At 46.3% G+C, this 20,502-nt stretch overlaps 2 protein-coding genes across 2 annotated transcripts in view; one reads left to right on the forward strand and one right to left on the reverse strand.

Annotated features, from left to right (window-relative positions):
- Nucleotides 1-378: 378 nt before the first annotated feature.
- PPP1R10 (protein phosphatase 1 regulatory subunit 10) lies at nt 379-17,252 on the reverse strand. Its single transcript, XM_032140935.2, has 20 exons — nt 17,114-17,252; nt 16,374-16,893; nt 9,743-9,860; nt 8,983-9,069; nt 8,685-8,820; nt 7,763-7,814; nt 6,704-6,781; nt 6,396-6,569; nt 6,062-6,167; nt 5,847-5,959; nt 4,918-5,018; nt 4,513-4,660; nt 4,278-4,436; nt 3,934-4,180; nt 3,704-3,767; nt 3,396-3,590; nt 3,138-3,213; nt 2,774-2,887; nt 1,909-2,622; nt 379-1,633 (listed from the first exon to the last, which is right to left on the reverse strand). The coding sequence occupies exons 3-20, from the start codon at nt 9,847-9,849 to the stop codon at nt 1,524-1,526; spliced, it is 2,781 nt and encodes a 926-aa protein (XP_031996826.1). The 5' UTR covers nt 9,850-9,860; nt 16,374-16,893; nt 17,114-17,252; the 3' UTR covers nt 379-1,523.
- Nucleotides 17,253-17,478: 226 nt separating this feature from the next.
- The window catches only part of MRPS18B (mitochondrial ribosomal protein S18B), a 9,026-nt gene continuing 6,002 nt past the window's right edge, over nt 17,479-20,502 (forward strand). Inside the window, exons 1-4 of the mRNA XM_032140939.2 lie at nt 17,479-17,833; nt 19,391-19,499; nt 19,607-19,704; nt 19,819-19,887. Coding sequence (XP_031996830.1) covers nt 17,756-17,833; nt 19,391-19,499; nt 19,607-19,704; nt 19,819-19,887 — 354 coding nt within the window. The 5' untranslated portion in view covers nt 17,479-17,755. The remainder of the gene's footprint in view (nt 17,834-19,390; nt 19,500-19,606; nt 19,705-19,818; nt 19,888-20,502) is intronic.

Genomic DNA, 20,502 nt, shown 5'->3' on the forward strand with positions numbered 1-20,502 from the left:
AGATTCCACAGATTTGTACTAATGTATCTAACACAGGTGGTAATGGCTTTTTAAAAAACAAAAACAGTCCAGGCCGTGCGCAGTGGCTCATGCCTGTAATCCCAGCGCTTTGGGAGGCCGTGGCGGGCGGATCATGAGGTCAGGAGTTTGAGACCAGCCTGGCCAACATGGTGAAACCAAGTCTCTACTAAAAATAAAAAATAAATTAGCCAGGCATGGTGGCAGGTGCCTGTAATCCCAGCTACTCAGAAGACTGAGGCAGGAGAATCCCTTGAACCCAGGAGGCAGAGATTGCAGTGAGCCGAGACCACACCACTGCACTCCAGCCCAGGCAACGGAGTGAGACTCCGTCTCAAAAAAGTCCAAACACACCAGGGGTTAAATAAGCTGCTTCTCTTTCCACTGTTTATTATTAATGTACAAAATATACAAAACCAAAAAAAAAAATACTCATCCTCAAATCCATTTTGGCTCTAACCCAAGACCCTGCACAAAACCCAACCAATCCACTGTTTTCATAGAAAACAACTGATGCCAAGGTGAAGGAGAGAACTGGGAAAGGGCAAAATCATCCTGTTGAATCCACCCAGGAAGGCACCTGGTGGGGATTCAGAGGTGGTTGACAGGGTGAAGTAGCTGGAAGCCTCCTTCACGCTGGCAAGGTTCCAGGTGGGAGCAGGGAGTGAGCTGACTCCCAAAGGCAGTGCATGTAGTGTGACTTTCAGGCCCAGCATGCCGGGCCCAAGTTGATAAGAAGCTGGTCTCACTGAAGTTTTTCTCAAGTCTCCAGACTGGCTGTAGTTGGCAAAGGTAGACCAGCACCACTGGTCTCACCTCTGCCAGCTAAAACTTGCACCAGATGCATATGAGTTCGCCATCATCGAACCTAGCAGACCCAGGATGCAGACTGGGTGTTCACAGAACATTCAAGGTCCCACTTGAGAAAGGACTAAGAATAGAAAGCCCACGCTGGGGGAGGAGTGGGGATGATGTGTGTTCCAGAACTCAAATCCAGCTGATTGAGCCCTCTCAGTGCAGTGGGATATACAATACCCCTTCACCATCTCCCCACCCCATGAGGAATAATGAACTTAGCGGGGATGATTTCTTAAGTGCAGCTGATCCTGTGTCAGAGTTCTGTGCGCATGTGGGGACCCGCAATAGAAGGGTAGGGGTGTTCTCCAGGATAACCAGCTTTAGGTTCTCAAGCATTAAGGGTAATACTGGAAAGGGGTTTGGGGTACAGGGCGAATCTTCTCAAAAAGTGAAGCCAACTGGGTCTCCTCTTCAGCAGTCCAGGAACGTTTCCAGTCTCTCTCCTCCCCAGACTGGAGGAAAATATGTACATCAATGCGCACCAGTGATCAGAAAAGCCCCAGGAACCCAAGCAAGTGGGAACTGAGGGGGCCGGCTCCTCATCAGCTGGGGACAAGGGAAAATGGGCCTCACAGAAGCCATAACAGGGTGGAAGGAGCGAGGCTGCAGTCCACAGGGGTTGTGTGAACGGGGCAGGAAAATGGTCCCTAGGGCAGGGGGGGCCCATTGACACCCGGGTGGTAGAAGGCACAGTTGTTCTCATAGCGGCAATTGCCCTTCATCATGAAATGTCGGCAGACAGGGCGGTTTGACATGTCTGTGGGAATGATGGCAAAACAGTTAAGACAGGAAACAGCTGAGGGCAATGCCACCCTCACCACCCCTTGTCCATGGCATCCTGAGAACTCCTTCAGAGACAGTCTTAGGGATTTGGGGGAAGGACATAGAGTAGGAACTGCTATGCATACTAGGATATGAAAGAGACAGGTACCTCACGTTCTGCCTAGCTACCAACAGTAGTGACTCTCACCCACTCCCCAAAAGCTTGTATGGGACACCAAAAGGCATATGGGGGACAGGGAGCATCCTCACCTCCTCCATGGCTGTGGCCTCCATCGTGCCCTCGGTGACCCCCTCCCCCGTGGCCAGGACCATCATGGCCACGGTGCTCATGAGGAGGTGGCCCTCGATGGTCATGGCCTCGGTGACCAGGGACATCATGAGGCCGGTGGCCATGGGGCCCCCCGTGTCCAGGGCCTTCATGGGGACGATGTCCACCACTTCCACCCATGCTTCCACCAGGGCCTTCGTGGGGGCGATGTCCACCACCAGCACCCATTCCTCCACCAGGGCCTTCATGGGGACGATGGCCACTGCCACCACTGATGCCACCGCCAGGGCCTTCGTGGGGACGATGTCCTCCACCCCCACCCATGCCACCGCCAGGGCCTTCGTGAGGACGATGTCCACTGCTGTTGCCCATGCCCCCACCAGGGCCTTCATGGGGACGATGCCCACCACCTCCAACCATGCCCCCACCAGGGCCCCCTCGTCCATTTGGGGGTCCTCCTCCAGAGCGACCTCCTCGGGCGCCTCGGAATGGAGGAGGAGGAGGAGGAGGTTCGTTTCCTCCTCGGCCACCTCGGCCTCTATGGTATGGTCCGGGACCTGGTCCTGGACCCCCCCGCATTGGGCCACCCCGCATAGGGTCGCCCGGGCCATCCCAGAAGGGATCACCCCCCCGGGGAGGGGGTGGAGGACCCAGAAGACGTGGACCCACTGGCCCACCAGGGCCTCCATGGGGACCTATAAGGGGAGAAAAAAAGACAGTATCAGCTACCAGGAACTGCCATCTCCCAACCTAAACCACCACCTCCCACCTTCCAGTCAATCCTATACTATTATCAGACTGAAATTAAGCAGATAAGCCCATTCCAACCTTTTACTCACTACCTACCTGGCATAGGTCCCCCAGGTCCAGGGGGAAAGTGCTGCATGCCCTTGGGGCCCCCAGGACCCCCTGGTGGAAAACCATTGGCTATTGGGCCAGGGCCTAGAAGTCCATGTGGCACTGTTAATGAAAACAAGAGTAACACAGCATGAGCACTCTAGAAGACTGGCATGACCTCCCATTTAGGTGCACCCAACTGACCCTCTCAAACCAACCTGGCAGAGCAATGCTCCCTTTGTCCAGTCTTCCCCTCCCATTTCTTGCCTAGTGGCCACAGCCCTGTACTCTTCTGCCTCTGTGAAACCCTGCATCCCCCAACTACACTGCAGGCTTCCTCCCCCAGTCCCCTGGGGCTGGCCCTGAAGATTACCCAGCATCTGCTTGATCTTGTCCGAATAGTCTGGTTGTTTCAGTAGTTCCTCTGAAGGATGACTGTTTGGGCTACCCTGTGAGGATGTAAGAAGGCAAGGTCAACAGACAGGGTAACAACCATGGTGAAAGGGAGAGCCAAAGATTAGGGGTAACTGGGTAGATGTGGAGAACTGGGGTAAGGCGAATGGGAGACAGTGAGGAGAGAGTGCTTAAGGAGGCTCCACAGAAGGTGGAAAAGGGGAAGGAGGGCACATACCATGATGGAGGTGAGGATCTCCTGGACATTAATGCCTCCTCCTCCAGGGCCTTGGGGGCCCTTTCCAGCACCCATGCTTCCCATAAGATTGGCCAGAACTGGAGGCAACTTGGAGCCTCCTGCCCCGTCAGGTGAGCCACCTGACCCCCCAGGTTCCAGGGTCTCAACATATGGAGTCTCATCCATGGAACACTCCTGAAAGAAGAACAAAAAAAATCAGGACTGACAGAACAGAGACATTCTCACATGAAAGATGCACTGAATTCAATGACCACCACAACTTCCATCATCACATAACATTGACTTACCTCATCTAGGGGGATGAGTTTAGGGGGTATGGGCTCGTAGGGCTCAGGATCAGGCTCATGAGGACTATCAGGAACAGCACAGGTGAGAGAAAAAATGAACGATAGTCAAGTTATTAATTCAGGCCCTGAAAGTAATTTCTAACCTCCACCCCTTAATTACCCCAGCTCATGTTCCCCTCAGGAGTGTCCAAGCACTCCACATCCCAGGGCACGAACCCCACTCTGCTCACCTCTCCTTGTTCAGGAAGAGCTCCTGAAGAATTCCCTTCTCCCGCTCAGCCTGGATATATCGCTCCTGACTATTGCTTCCAGGGGTGACAAGAGGTGAGGGCAGAACCAGGGGCCGGGGGCACACCCAGGGCACCTTCTCCTCCATGTTATCATGGCTCAGACGCCGCGCTGTCTCAAACGCATGTCGGTCTGACAGTATCTCTCGCTTAGCTGCCTCGCCAAAGTCCTTGATCTTATTCACATTTACTATCGGCAGGGGAAGAAAAGCAAGAGGGCAGTAAGCACAACCAAGTCCTTTTAAAATCCCTTAAACACACCTATTACATAGGAAATGACCTCTTACCTCGTTCAGTTTCATCCAATTCAAAATAGAAATATTCTCTCAGTTTGCCTTCCTCAGGCCATGTCACACTTTTCCTCTTCCTGCCTTTGCGGGTCAGTTGGTTAGGATCTCCAGGACTCTCCACTGGCTTGGCATCCAGAGCTCCTGGCTCCAAAGAGGCTGGAAGCAGAAGAGGTTTCACACCCAGATCCCTCCTTTCAGAGAACCCCCCAAACTGAACCAGTTTCTAGATTACCTGTATCCATGAGCTCCGGGACTTCAACAGGGGGAACCGGGGTGCCTGGACGGTCTGTGTCCATTGCCTCAGAAGGTGGTGCTGGTTCTGGGGAAGAAGGTTTGGCTGTGCTTGGTTCTGTGCTCGTTTTCCCTTCAAAGGGGCTTGGCTATTGTGAAAGAAAAGGAAGTTAATGAACTGACTGGAAAGCCAAGGGCAAGGCAATTAGTCCAGGGTCCCAGGCACAGTCTCCCAACAGCTCCTATATAAAGGAAGACTCTGTCCACATTGGTCTCACCTGCACCAGTCTATATCCAAAGGCAAACGCCTCTTGTTGTCCACTCCGACAACTCCTAGCTGCTGTGCCCTTTCTTCTACTTTACCTTTTATACTCTGTCACTGAAACCTACTTTTGGGAGCCCATACCTTGGCAGCTGTAGGTGACAGTACTTTTTTCTTCTTCTTAATTTTGATGCCTGGAACAGGGGCTGAATTGAGAGCATCCAGAAAGCCCAGGCCCTCCATAGCTACAAAAAGAAAGAGCATCAAATGGCATCATCAGACCTCCTTCATAATCCTACACCTGCAAACACAGTCCAGGCACAAAATGAAACAGTGAAGACCCTGCCTCAACTCAGGACACGGTAAGCTCAAGAGGACCAGGAAGCACATGCAGGAGGATTCATACAGGATATTCTTGTTATTCTAGGTTTCTTGCAGCAGGCAAGCCATAGCTCTGGATGTGAATTATAGCTCAGGTAACTGACGAAGTGATCCCCTGTGAACACGACAGATCACCTTACCAGGTGCCCCTGACCAGTCACAGAATGGCACACCTCCCTATCTTATCTCTAAAATTACTCCTAAGTGACCCCTGAAATGGGAGTTCCAGAGGTACAAAAAGTAAGGGATACCAAGAAATCAAAAGAAAATGGAGGGAAATAATAAAAGAAAAGGGAAAAAAACTTCTGTTCCCAGGGACATTCGTTCCCGTAAGTTTGCTCCTGGCCGAGCACGGTGGCCCACACCTGTAATCTCAGCACTTTGGGAGGCCGAGGCAGGTGGATCACGAGGTCAGGAGATCAAGACCATCCTGGCTAACACGGTGAAACCCCGTCTCTACTAAAAATACAAAAAAATAGCTGGATGTGGTGGCAGGTGGCTGTAGTCCCAGCTACTCGGGAGGCTGAGGCTGGAGAATGGCATGAACTCGGGAGGCGAAGCTTGCAGTGAGCCAAGATTGTGCCACTGCACTCTAGCCTGGGCGACAAAGCGAGACTCTGTCTAAAAAAAAAAAAAAAAAAAAAAAAGAGTTTGCTCCTATTTCAAAGTACATCTCCCCACTTTAGACTCACGTTGTGGCGGGATGATCTTCACTTTGATCTCTTTGGTGGCATTAGGTGTTGTGTTAAGTGGCTTGTATTTCTTCTCTGCAGGAGGAGTAGCATCTCCTGGAGCAGCTACGTTGCTGTCAGAAGAGGAACTGTCATTAACATCTCTGACTCACCCCCTCTTGCTCCCTTGTGTCCACAGATCCACCCCATTCAGAACCTGAGAATATGGTCCATACCTCTGACGTTTGAGGGGGATGGGTTTAAGGTTGTACTTGTCAGAAACCACCACTGTGCTGGCGTTCTTCTTCACAGGCACCAAGGATGGTGTCTCCAGCTCTAGTCCTGGGGAAAGAAGCGTGGTGTGGGCAGCTGAACTCAAACCCCCAGACCCCTGAATTTTCCTCCCGTTCTCACCCACAAATGTTCTTCTAGCCCTGTAAAACCAAAGCTTCCTCCACTAGTCTTCCCTCTTCCTTACGATTAACATATCACACATCAAATGATTCCCCCATAAGGCTCTGGGTGTGCACATGCCCACGAACCCTCCAGAGGCCAAGCCGCCAGTCTCACCAGTGGAACGGAACTTGGCATGACTGGGTGCTGTGGTGCGAAGAGACTTGGGCTTCTCCCTCTTCTTCTCTGGGGCCTCCTCAGCCCGGGTCTCAGCCTTCACCTCTGTCAAAGGTCGCTCAGGAAGGGTAGTTCGACTTTTTCCCTCATCTTTACGTTTCTTCTTATCTTTCTCTGTTGTGAAAAAAAGCAGAAAAGGATTTTATTTAGATAAACATTGTCAGAGGTAAAGCAGACTGGGAGCACCTAAAGGCCACATCCCAGCAGGAAAGAAATAAATACGAAGGATAAAGGACTAAGGAGCTTACCAGCGGGCTGGGTACTGCTCTGAGAGCGGATGACAGCCATCCAATCGCTGACAAGGACTGAGGCCAATTTCCGGAGCTCTGCAGGTGAGAGAAAGGGGAAATGCCTAAATAATGTACAATATCATTCTTCCAGGAACAGAAAATGGGAGGTTTGAGAAAATACTGTGAAAATCTATGTAATGGAGAAAGTAACCCAAAGTTTTAAGAAGAACATGAGATATGCTTAAAAACCAAACTCTTCAAAAATGGAACAATGAATTAGAGTTGTGTTCTACTCAGATAACTTTCAACTCTGATGTCATCACACCACTCTGGAGTAAAAAGACCTAATATTTATTTCAGAATATGTGGTTAAAATCTACATTAGTAAAAGACTACACATTGGGTGCAGTGTACACTGCTTGGGTGATGAGTGTACCAAAATCTCAGAAATCACCATTAAAGAACTTATACATGTAACCAAAATCCACCAGTTCCTCAAAAGCTGACATTTTTTTAAAAAGCTACATTAGTTGCTTTATGCATAACACACCTAATTTTTACAACAATCTGAAGACTTATTTTCCTTTATAGATGTGAAAACAAGAATAAAATTTGTTTCTAAATATATGAAAAAATACTTTGTAACTCTTTCCTTTTGTACTTGGCAAATAACATCTCTGATCTATGGCACCTCTCTTCTGGCCAACATTTCCACTTACAAACTCATTTCATAATTTATCATTTAGTAATAAGATTTTCACAGATGAGACACGCTAGGATGATACTATTTCCCACAGTGAATTTTAAGTGTATGTGTTTTATAACAAGCAATTTTAGGAATCAGCTTCCAGTTGATTGGCGCCTTATATTCAGCAACAGAGAAATGAACAACTTTGGAATTGAGAACAGGAAAGAGGGTACAGGTTAGAGGAACTTTCTCTTTAAAAGGAGAAAAAAAAGCAAGGTGAGGTAGAAACAGAAAAGTGAAGGGACAATCCAAGGATGGGAAAAGATATTAAGATAATTAAGTGGAAGGAATAGAGAAAAGCCCATGAGAGAGCAGGAGTGGCACCCTACCTTCATCCTCACTTGACTTGCTCAGCTGCTTCACCAGTTTAGCTGTGTTGTTCTATGAGAGATGGGAGCAGTAGAAAAGGTAAATGCCAGGAGGCAAATAATTCCACTTAGAGCTAAAAACGACAAAAGTTACAATCCCCGCCCCCTTTTTTTTTTTTTTTTTTTTTTGAGATGGAGTCTCACTCTGTTGCCCAGGCTACAGTGCAGTGGCACAATCTTGGCTCACTGCAGCCTCGACCTCCCAGGCTGAAATGATTCTCCAACCTGAGCCTCCTAAATAACTGAGACTACAGGCATGCACCACCACATCTGGGTAAATTTTTTGTAGAGACTGGGTTTTACCATTTTCGCCCAGGCTGGTCTTGAACTACTGGGCTCAAGCAATCCACCCACCACAGCATCCCAAAGTGTTGGGATTACAGGTGTGAGCCACCACACCTGGCTGACACATTCTTTTTTTTTTGAGACAAAGTCTCGCTCTGTCGCCCAGGCTGTAGTGCAGCAGTGCGATCTTGGCTCACTGCAACGTCCATCTCCTGGGTTCAAGTGATTCTCCAGCCTCAGCCTCCTGATTAGCTGGGACTACAGGCACATGCCACCATGCCTGGCTACTTTTTTGTATTTTTAGTGGAGACGGGGTTTCACTGTGTTAGCCAGGATGGTCTTGGTCTCCTGACCTCGTGATCTGCCCGCCTCAGCCTCCCAAAGTGCTGGGATTACAGGCGTGAGCCACCGCGCCCAGCTGCCACACACCTATTAAAGAAGATAAATTCAAACCAAGTCTTCTTATTCTAAATTTCTTTTTTTTTTCTGCCATTCTACCTCACAGGCCCAAGATTACAGCCACATCAGTCAGTGTGAGTTTTTCATCCGGTAGACTAAACCAAAAAAGGAAGAATCAGGGTTTAAAGACTAAAGGTACCTGCTTGAGATGGTCTACAGTGAGTGGTAGGTGCTGCAGGGTCAGTAGAATTTGCTGGAGGAGGGGAATGTTGTTGGTTGTCTTTGAATACGTCAGCCAATTGTTAAGAAGTTTGTAGCCGCCAACGTCAATAAACCTGCAGGCAGGTAGGAGAGTCTATCAGTAACGTCCTTTCTAGGTTTTGAAAGTACCACATCCTACAATCCCAGTCTCCCATCAATGACCCAGGAACCCCATGCCTCACCGCCCCATCTTTTAGCTACGCCTTCCCATTCTAACCATCCGCATCCACACTTACTTGATCAGTATTTCTGGTGAACGGGTCTGCAGGAGAATGTTCAAGTAAGTGCATCGACTCACCATCTTTCGTGCTTCCTTCATCAAACTGCAGGAGATGAGTTAGGGTTAGAAATGAAGCAGCCAGTATCTCTTCTCTTAGCAAAAGCACCTCTCTGTGAACTGCCTAGAGATTCCTGATGACTTGGGACTTTGCTCCAGAGAAGGGGAGTCACATATACCTCTAGGAGAATGGGATGGATCCAGTGCGACATGGAAACTTATGGGAGAACAGAGACACCGAAGTCTCTGACCTGGGGAGGAGAACATCACTGCCTCCGTAACACACAGGATGAATTCCATTCTGCCTCCAGGTGATAAGGCTAGCCCTCCACAACTGTCCCTAATAGTCTGTTCAAGACTGGCTTAGTTATTTACTCTCCCCTGAAAAACCTGAGAATCCTTGAAGGAAAATAATATTATGGGTAGGTGGAACATGAACCAAAACAATCTAGAATTCTGTTACCAGGCTACCCTGCTCTCATTCCAATGCATGACTCCCTTGGGACCGTGGACGTCCAAATCTCCAGCTTCCATTATGGTCAGAAACAAGTGATCATCTTTTCCTATCCCTTATCCTAAAATTGTTAGATTTTAATCCTATTGCACTGACTGTCTTTCCCTTTACTTTCCAGGATCATTCAGTCTGCCTCAACTGCAGCCATATTTTAACACACAATATTCTCTACTCGCAGTGAATCCAAAGAAGGGTAAAGACTTACCTGAAGATTTTGGAAATCCCATCCACACTTTTGACTTCCCCATCTCGGTTAAGGAAGCTGTCCAATCCCTTGAGAAGTTCTTTGGGGTCTATGGGACCCGAACCCATGACGGTGGTTTCTATGGTAAGAGGACAAAACAAACAAACCCACAGAATAAATGGGTGGCAAGGACTACCCGAGTAGGCCCTCTAATAAACCACATCTCTATATTTGACAAAGTATGATGACTATTCAACTACGCTATTTTTTAGATATGAAAAATCGACACAGACCACTTGCCACTACCAAGAAAATAGCCCTGGCAAGTTAAGCATGGGGAGCATATGTGACTGAACAGGAAAGCAATTCGATTGGAGTAGGGCAGCACACTGTCCCTCCCTCCCAGCAGCATCCTTCCTAGGATGGCTGAACTTCACTAGATTGTACTAGAGCTAAGATTCAGTGCCCATAACAAGATGTTCAACTCTCCACGGCATTTATACCTATTGTTAAGTCCTGTCTTCCCTAGTTGCTGATAAATTTGGCTTGAAAAACAGCCTATAGCTTGACAGAAATTGGGCCAATCTTGGGTATTTGAGCTAAATGTCTTATAAGAGTTGATTCCTTTTTATCTTAGCCCATTAAGAGTCATATCACTACACATGGCAAGATATGTATCAGCTGAAGTGGTAGATGATGGAGAACAAAACAAAACTTGAAAATAGAATCCCTCCCTAAGGAGATCTGGGGGTAGGTGCCAGAAATTGAGACAAATGGATGCAAGGAAATCAAGCAGGTCCTCCTAGACCTTGAATAGACTGTCACTCATTAACCAAACACTACACAAGTTTTTTACTGTCTCCAAGTTAAAAGGAAGCTAGTGGTTTGTGCTTTCAAAAGCAAAGATGCGAATCTGGTCCTCTCCTCAAAAATCATGCTGTGCAAGATCCCCTAGGAAAGCCTAAAACTGAAAACCATGGAACCTAAAGAATGGAACAGATAAAGCCAAATGCTAGAAAAATTCCCTTTTAAGCAGCTGTTTTAGACCAGGTTGGAAAAGGAATTAGTTAAAAAGCTAAGCTCCTTTTATGGAAGGGACAGGCCAGAACTGAAGTTCCAGAAAGGTAATTTAGGATGAATATGGTTCTGATTGGGATTTTTATCTACACTGGCTCTAAATACTTGCTTCTAAGAACCAAAAAAGAGGCCGGGTGCAGTGGCTCATGCCTGTAATCCCAGCACTTTGGGAGGCCAAGGTGGGCAGATTCCTTGAGCACAGGAGTTTGAAACCAGCCTCGGCAACATGGCGAAACCTCATCTCTACAAAACATAAGCTGAGTGTGATGGTGTGCACCTGTAGTCCCAGCTACCTGTGAGGCTGAGGTGGGAAAACGGGAGGACTGCTTGAGCCCACGGATATTGAAGCTACAATGAGCTGTGATTGTGCCACTGTACTCCAGCCCGAGAGACAGAGTAAGACCCTGCCTCAAAAACAAACAAACAAACAAACAAAAAACCACCAAAAAAGAAAGCCACTTCAGCAATATCTGCCTTTGGGCAATAAGGCCAACACTGGGTAACAAGGAAGAGGCAAGAACAAAACCTTCCTCATCCTACATCTAGCACAGAGGTAACAGACACAATCCCAGCAGAAGGGCAGAAACATCAGTATTTTACAAAGGTGAGTATTTTTTTGCCGGAAAAAACACAGGTTTCATGTAAGATAATGCAAATTAGTTCTATTTGTTCTTAAACAAAAGAAAAAACATAAGCATAACAATCTCAGCCTTTTAGTCCTCCCAACAAAAACGTCAGTAAATTTCCAAATGTGTAGGTCCTAACAACCTAGGCGAGCAGCAGCAGAAGCAGGGAGGAGGCAGCCAGGAAGGGTAGAAATGTAATCTTGGCTCTGGAGATCATAACCTGTGGGCTGAACAGAGGGAGACATGAGGCAAGAAATGTTGAGAAGTCGCTGCTGCCCTGGAACCTCCACAAGTACAAGTGGAACCTGAGGTCAGAGAAAAAACATTCAAGGAGAATACTGGAAAAGATTAGACATCCGTGGACCAAATCCACTCAAGTGTGGTGATTCTTACACACACAGAGACAGACACAGAAATAAAGTATCTGACTACTTCCCATGTAGTCAGATACTATAAAGTGATCTATAGAAACTATAGATATGATAAAGGGACACATAAAACACATCACATCTGTTGGAGACTGGAAAAGCAATGTATGGGTTCCAATAACAACATATCATAAGCAATCAAGAGACTAAGAAATTTTTAAAACTCTCTCTCTCTCTATATATATATATACACACACACACATACCCACCATTAGATTCCCAAAGCAAAACATATGCAATTTGACAAAAGGCCTTGAATTAAACATCATTTCAAACCAGTTCCCCTTGACTGATTCAAACCCAGAGCTGAATATATATAACCCTGGAGAATTCCCTTTTGCATATCCAACTACAAGCTAAGCCAGTAAATAGACCTACTACCCCTATTTCCTTCAGACACTAAACTGTCATCTGAGCTCAAGTGTTCCTTAAGAGGATGGGAGACGAGAGAAGAGCCAGTCTTAGAAAAATGGACCAATGAGTACAAAGCTAAATTCTGTCCAGTGCCCTCTTCTGGGAATGAGATCCAGGGACTTTTTTATTCCCGAATGTATAAACAAGAATAAAAGACATTAATAGTCAAAGGGAAGCTAAGAGACAAAACAAAACTAGTGTTATTCATTTTCCACTACTTATATTTTGGAAATATAAGTGAAATTTTGTCTCATGAGCACCAATCTTGATAAAATGTAAGCGGGTTTTCTCATGATGGCCTTCCTTCAGGCAGATCAGTTCTTTTGTAAAATTAAGGACCCCAAGTGTCTTATAACCTAGTTTCCTTACTTTGAAGTCAGTATATTTTGGAAAAAAACCAAACAAGTTCCAAGGCACTCAAGTGGAAAGGAATGTAAAGTCCAACATTCCGGGCACAGGGCAACAGCAGAGAAGGCAAACTGAGTTGATGAAGGAAGGCAGGGGCCGTGACTAAGTGTTGTAACATTACCTACTCAAGATCTGGAGTCTAGAATGAAAGCTTAAGAAAGCTTTCTGGACCACAAATAATCCATGGCATGATTACGTCTTCTTTTAATGAGCTGCTATTTCCTTGACTGCAGAACATACAGAAGGTGGGGAGTGAGGTAGCAACCCCCCGTCCTACCTCCACCTCATCCTAAGCTATGCGTTCCTTATGGAGAATGTTTCAGGCAGAGCTATACTCTACTGGCACAAGGCACGGGGGAATTTTCTACCATTTTTACCCCAGATAAACGTCTGTGACACCAACTCCTGCCTTCAAAATGAATTTTACTTGAGGGTTATTCAATTAAATAGGGTGAAAAAATATCCAGCATAGCTAAAGTTATTCCACACCCATCACCAATGAAACAGGACTGAATTGGTTCAGGATAAAAATTCTGTGCAAGTCAGAGCTCTTTAAAAAATAACTGTCTTCTAACAAAAGGAGAAAAAAGTCCCAAATTTACCTTAGAGGCACTTCTGGAAATGAAAATGATTTGTACCTACTCCTTATGTTCCCCCCCCTTCCTTTCTTCAGTGTTTTAGGCATTTCCTAGTTTGACTCAATAGTGGACTGAATTATGTCTCTCATGTGATTCATCACAAGGTCATAGCTTTCTTCCAAGTAGTAAGCCCCTACCCCTCAAAGTCATTTTGCAAATCTGATACATGAGCTCCTCAAAAGCTTATCTGCCTTTCAATAAAGATGCAAAATGATACACCACCCCGACTCATAGAAAAAGACCCCAGACTAGAACTCTGGCCACAAATTACAAGGATCAGGTTTTCCAAGATTCTCTGAATGGATGTGGTTCCCCTAGTAGACCTCGCTTCCCGTCTCCCATGTTAAGGAAGATCTTCTTTATTAATCCCCTGGCTCACTAGAGATCAGGAACCCCAGTGGGTAGAATGTTCAGCTCCCAAGGAAGATATGCTGCAGAGGCACATGGCAAACTGCTTAAAAGAAAAAAACAAAACAAAAAAAACTTGTAGTCAATAGACATGTGGAAGAGTCCCTCCCATCCAATCCAGAAGCTTAAGTAATAATTTGAGAATCTGTACCCAGTAGGAAATTAGCCCTAAGTCTCACCCAAGTCTCCACAGGGCAGTTATACTTTCTAATTCTGCCTAGAACCTCCACGCTTCAGTGCAGGACTTTTAAAAATTAAAATTATATGGAGAGTCTGATAAAGATTTGACTTTGAAAAAGTTGGGGAAAGAAAGGAACCAGACACCCAATACCACCCTCAGATAGGGCATGGCTTCTGAACATGCACCAACTGCCACAGCACTGCATGAGTTGAAAAATGAAGAGGACATTTTTTCATTAATGCTTTTAAGGAATTTCTTTTAGAAGGGAAGGAAAAAGAAATTCAAAAAAGGTGGCTTTTTGGGAAAAAAAAAATGAAAGTTGTGAAATGTAATACCAGAAAAGTTTTGCTTACCAGAAACCGTAGCTTGATTCCCCCTGCCTTGAGTTTACAACTGCCGCCTCCTTTCCTAAAGATTCACTTCTTATCCTAGTACCAATGTACAGGAACTAATCAAGTGCAGAACGTGATACAGCACTGAATACAGAGTTTAACCCCAAACTGAGAGGCGGGAATGAGGGCGATTTAGAAGAAAGTCCTAAAAGTACCCACCTTCCCCCGATTCTCATTACACAAAGCGACCAAATGCAGGAGGCCCAAAGACTAGTTCCTGAGCAGAAATGGCACACTTCAGTGTCATTAGGCCCGTTTATCTCCAAGTTACTCTAACAAGCCCTTGTGTCTTTCCCATCTCCCTCTACACACATATATACATACACACACGCTCACACACATCCTCAAAGCTTCCCAGTCTTAGGTTTGCCTGTTTTTTCACCCCTGGCAGCTGAAGTGGGGAAAAATTACAAGCAGTTGTGATGAGTGAAGGAAAGTGAAAATAAAAACTGGTTCTATAAAAACTAGAACTACCCAAGGAGATGGACAACCTTGATACTTAATTCCTATAAGCTCCTATCCCTTTAAGATATTTTACATAATGAAAATAAGGAAAATGTCTTCTCCCTAGCAGCAACGAGAACAGGGAGTGCAAAGGCATCTGCTCAGGGGTGGAGCTTCAAGAGGGTGGAGAAAGGAGGAAGCAAGCTGATTACATCACCTTTCAAGGCTGCTCCTCCCCCTTGACCAAGTTTCTAGGGCGGCCCTAAGCTCAGGATGGCAAAAGGGGGAGAAAAACAACAAAGACGGACGGACGCCATTTTGTAATGGAGAAAGAGGACTTAAACTTTAAAAAGCCACCCGGCTCTGCCGGTAGCTTCAGTTACATTATAAAACACCTTTTTAGTAAAAAAAAAACAAAAAACAAAAGCCAGTTCTTCATCGTGGATAATCTTTGACCTATTTTGATCAGTAAGAGCGTAGTGAAAATTAAAGTAATTAAAATATTAAAAAGAACAATTTTCTGCAGGGAAGAACTGAATTTGCAACGGAGGTTCAACCGGCTACCATCGACCACCCCCATCCTCCCTATAGAGGGAAAGGGGGAGGAAGGACTTGGACCCCTCTCAACAAATAGGGTTGAGGTGGGAGGACAGGAAAAAAAAATGGGTCAAGACACAACCTGCAACGCCGCTTGGAAGACAAAAGGACAAGGAAAAGTCGCCATATTGAAGCAGGGAAGAAAAAAATTCCTTTTAACGACACAAATCTTTTAGAAAGCTAGCATTCAATTGCACTAAATGGCTTTTAAAATTATACTCCTAAATTCCACATTTCCCAACCTTTCCACCCTCTACTTAACTGTACCTCCCCCACCAAAAAATATCAAGTTAAAATGTTACTCTTTTGCTTTTAAATACCTATGCAATCTGCAACAATTATACATTCTTCACCTCCCCATTATCTTGTATGTACTGGCACTAAGATTATATTTTGTCCTAAGTGTCTTGCAATCTTTATTCCTAGATTGCCACCTATTTTAACCACACAAATATACCCCAAGCAAATTACATTAAAATTGAGAGGATTTAACAGTCATTTAAAAAGTTATAGCGAGCTATTATTTCTCTCTGCCCATCTCCTTACCCTGCAATCTTTATGTACAGATTGCTTATTAATCTGGCAAATTGAAAGGCACCCTGCTTGTCTCACACACAAAGAAGTGGTACTTCTGGGCCACAAGATCCACCATCTCTTGTATGTGAGCTCATTAACCCTTTTGAAGACTGCTGCTAACCAGAGGAAGGTAACCATTCCTCCTTATATAAACACGTATGGCTTTGGCAGTCTGGAAATTGGCTGGATTACCAAGGGTTAACCATCAAAATCCTCACTTGCCGGCCCTCCCTCCACCCTCTCTTTGCCTGCAGCAGGGCAGGAAAGAGATAGGTGGTAGGGGACAGAGAACAAGACTTAGACCCACAGGCCCTTTTTAATGGAGATTAAGTGACCCGATTGGTCCTTCTCCAGTTCTCTATTTGTTCTATGGTCTCATTTCTTCCTCTCATTATTTTTGGTTTCACAACGGGAAACGTTGATTTCTTGTTGCAAGGCTGGTTTTTGAAAATTCGACACTTACTATCCAATTTTTTTGCGACGTCAGCACCTCGGGCTCAGGGGGGAGGGGGTAAAATTTTGGAGGAAAAAAAATAAAACAACCAACCAGGACCCAAAACTCAATTATTTAGCGGGCCTCATTGGATCAAAAAGTCTTTTAAAAAATAAAGGCCAACTCAGTATTCATTTCCCCCCCCACCCAACTCCATTTAGGGAGGGGGGTCGCAGAAAAAAGTTCTGAGTGGATTCAAAAAAGTAAACGCTGGATGAGTGAATTTGGGTGGTTTGGGAAGGGAGGGTGGTTGATTATTTTTGAAGTTATGTAGTGACGGTCCTTCGGCCACAGATTTCAAGTCCCAAGCAGCGTGGGCTGGTGGGGTGGGCAAGATAGGTGGGAAGGGGCAGAAGACACAAGTGGTTGGGCTGGTGGCTGCTGTTTTCCCTTTCCCCCCTCTCAGGATCCTTTCAAGGGCTTAGATGTTGCTGCGGCTTGTTTCTGTTTTCCTCGTGGCCGGCCTGTCTTTCTCCGAGAAAATTCAAACCTGGGATAAAAGGAACACAAGGGAGAAAGATGTAATCAGTACGGGTTGCTTCAAAACACCCAGAAATGCCGTCTTTTGTTGTCCCCAAACCTCTGCGTCCCATCCTGATCGCAGCCGATTTAAACCGTGGCTCTCAAATGAACCCATCCCTACCCCGCTTCCCAGATCCAACGCTCTCCGCAAAATTTTATCCACTAAACGACAAAGTAGGCAAACTTACCTCTAAACGAACCCCAGAATGGCGGCCGCCCGCTCGGGTGGAGTCTTTTATACCCGGACGCCGCCCAACGCGCCCAAACGTGCTGGTGAAACGCCCTTGTCGCGAGACATTATAGGCGAGGCGTGAACTCATTGGCCAACCCAAATGACAATTCGCCAACTGATTGGCTACTCTCATTTCACCTTTGCTCCGCCCCTTCCCCGGCACTCTCTTCCGCCTCCTTCCTGCCTCCCTGTCGCGTGCGCGTGACCGCAGAGCCTAGCACCTCCCTTTCCTCTGCTTCCGCCACTTCCGCCCTGGAGAACATTTCTCACCCAGGGTTGGTAGAAACGTACGGGCGCATGCGCACTGAGAGGATCCCGACAAAAATCGCCTTCAAAATTGCTTAAAAGGCAAATTTTAACAATGTGATCTAAGAGTCGTAGTGACTGGCCAAGGAAAAATGCAATTTTGAGGTCTAATTCGATTGTGACGCAGTTGAAATTAGCTTCTCCCCCATGCTTCCCCTTTCACGCTTCCGTCCTGACGCAAACGTGCGGCCGCCTTCCGCACTGCGGACTTGTCCTTGGCCCTGCCCTAGTCAGTTGCCTGAAGCATGCGCAGTTGTCTTTCCGTCCATTCCTGCGCTGGGCGTACGTCAAGATGGCGGCGTCCGTGTTAAACACCCTGCTGAGACGGCTTCCTATGCTTTCTCTCTTCCGAGGTACTCACAGAGTTCAGGTAACTCTTCGAAGGACATTTTGCACAACCTCAAGTTGGTTATACCTTCTCTAGGTTGTTGCTCCACTGTCAGGAATCCACGAGTGGAGACCTTCCGACGTGTTTATGTCTTAGCTGTCTAGGCAGTACTTCCTGCAACCCCCTCCCATACCCCGCGCGTTTTCTAATCCCGAGCCGAGGACTAAGCGCCAGGGTTAGGTGTCATTCTTTTTCCAAAATGCCATCTCAGTAAAATAACTAAGTGATGGAATTGACCCCCGTCCACCCTCGGTCATGCATAATTAGCTTTTTAAAACTTATTTAAATAACTAAGGGGCCATGCTAATCTCTGTATCGTTGCAATTTTAGCATAACATATGTGCTCCCCAAGCGAGCGCCACAACCAGCTCTTAACTATGCAGGTGGTGTCTAAATCTGTGTTGCTCTGGAATGTCGTTGGGGAAATTAGGGATCCTAATTTCTACCAACCTTGCTATTTCCCAATAAGGTCAGGATATGTTCTTACGACCTGAGGACAGTTTCTCATCTCTCTTTATTAAATCAGTTTCTTACCGGAGTTATGAGAGCTTAACTCCGTCCTTTGAATTGAGGTTTCCCTCCAGTCTTGTGTACTCACCTCTCTGGAGGTTCTTGGTGGGGCACGGTGAGATAGGAAGGCTTGCCCAGCTGCCACTCCCTAAAATGGGACTGAAGAGTGGCGACAGAGGTCAACACAGAGTTAATGACAGCCTTGGTAGCTTTAAAACTAGCGTTAGGACTCAAGTTTGTTCTGCCCTGTAGAATGTTGACCTTCAGCTTTTATGAAAATAGGCAACTCAGTGACTTCATTGGATTGATTTGGAGACTCACCTGTCTTTTGCATCCCCTCCCCACCACACATCTTAGTTCCAAGAACCTAGATATCCTTCCTCTTACTTTATTCTTCTACCAGAGTCAATTCATTTCCAAAAAACAACAATACCTTTTATGTACTAGATTTTTTTTTTTCTTTTTTCTTTACACAGAGTCTCACTCTCTTGCCAGGCTGGAGTGTAGTGGTGCGATCTTGGCTCACTGCAACTTCCGCCTCCCGGGTTCAAGCGATTCTCCTGCCTCAGCCTCCCAAGTAGCTGGGACTACAGACGCATGCCACCACACCCAACTAATTTTTGTATTTTTAGTAGAGATGAGGTTTCACCATGTTGGTCAGGATGGTCTCGATCTCTTGACTTCATGATCCGCCCACCTCGGCCTCCCAAAGTGCTGGAATTACAGACATGAGCCACTGTGCCCGGCCTTGTACTAGACTTTTTAATTGTCTTCTGAAATAAGATTGTTTTTCAGCCATAGATCCCCTAACTTAGCTTTTCTTTCAGGATCCAGTTGTAGAAAAGGAGAGTGGTTGTTGATTTATGTCAGTTTAAACCCAACAAAAATATTTAACTTACATATGTATTCCTGTTATATTCCATTAATGCAGTATGTATGCATTCCCCCTCTTTCCAAAGTGTGATAAGCAAAACAATTGAGTCCTTTCCTTGAACTCATTCTTTTATTTTTTTTTCTTCTCCTTTATAGGTTCCCCTCCAGACTCTTTGCACCAAAGCTCCCTCTGAGGAAGATTCTTTGTCCCCAGTTCCCATTTCTCCTTATAAGGATGAGCCCTGGAAATATCTGGAATCAGAAGGTACCTCTAAATGGGGAAAGGGAGGGTCAGATAGGATTTGAGATAAGTGGACAGAGCCATCCACTACACTCCCGCCCAGGAATAACTTGTATGATCTTTCATTTCAGAATACCAGGAGCGATATGGTTCTCGCCCCGTCTGGGCTGACTACCGCCGCAACCACAAGGGTGGTGTACCCCCACAGCGGACCCGGAAAACATGTATTGTGAGTTTCTGAGAGTGGGATGTGGAGTAGGGGTAGAGGCCCCAGTAACAGTAACAGCAGCACTTTTTCTGACAGGTTTGAACATCTTTAACTGCCGGTTTTTTCTCTCTGCAGCGTCGGAATAAAGTTGCTGGGAATCCCTGTCCCATCTGCCGAGATCACAAGTTGCATGTTGACTTTAGGGTAAGGAGAGTCTTTTCTTCTTATGGTAAAAAAAATAAAGATTAGGCGCTGGGCGCGGTGGCTCACGCCTGTAATCCCAGCACTTTGGGAGGCTGAGGCAGGTGGATCACGAGGTCAGGAGATCAAGACCATCCTGGCTAACACGGTGAAACCCGGTCTCTATTAAAAATACAAAAAATTAGCCGGGCGTGGTGGCGGGTGCCTGTGGTCCCAGCTACTCAGGAGGCTGAGGCAGGAGAATGGCGTGACCCCGGGAGGCAGAGCTTGCAGTGAGCTGCGATCTCAGCTCACTCCCCCCACCCCGGCGCCAAAGAGAGAACCCAACTCCACAAAAAAAAAAAAAAAAAAATTAAAAAGAGAAATAAAGATTAGGAGCCCCTTTGCAGTGCCAAAGAGATTACTGTAGGTGCCCCACACTTCGTATATCCTGGAGGCCCTACAGTTTGTTTTATAGTAAGTGTTTCTGGCATTATAGAAACATCTCTCTTTCCAGCCTTTTACCTTCTACTATGGGTTGTACTGAAAGTTTTATCCTATGCCTATGAAATTTACAGTCTAGGCCGGGCGCGGTGGCTCACGCTTGTAATCCCAGCACTTTGGGAGGCCGAGGCGGGC

Source organism: Hylobates moloch, unplaced genomic scaffold, assembly GCF_009828535.3.
Source record: "Hylobates moloch isolate HMO894 unplaced genomic scaffold, HMol_V3 SCAFFOLD_20, whole genome shotgun sequence".
Taxonomy (NCBI): domain Eukaryota; kingdom Metazoa; phylum Chordata; class Mammalia; order Primates; family Hylobatidae; genus Hylobates; species Hylobates moloch.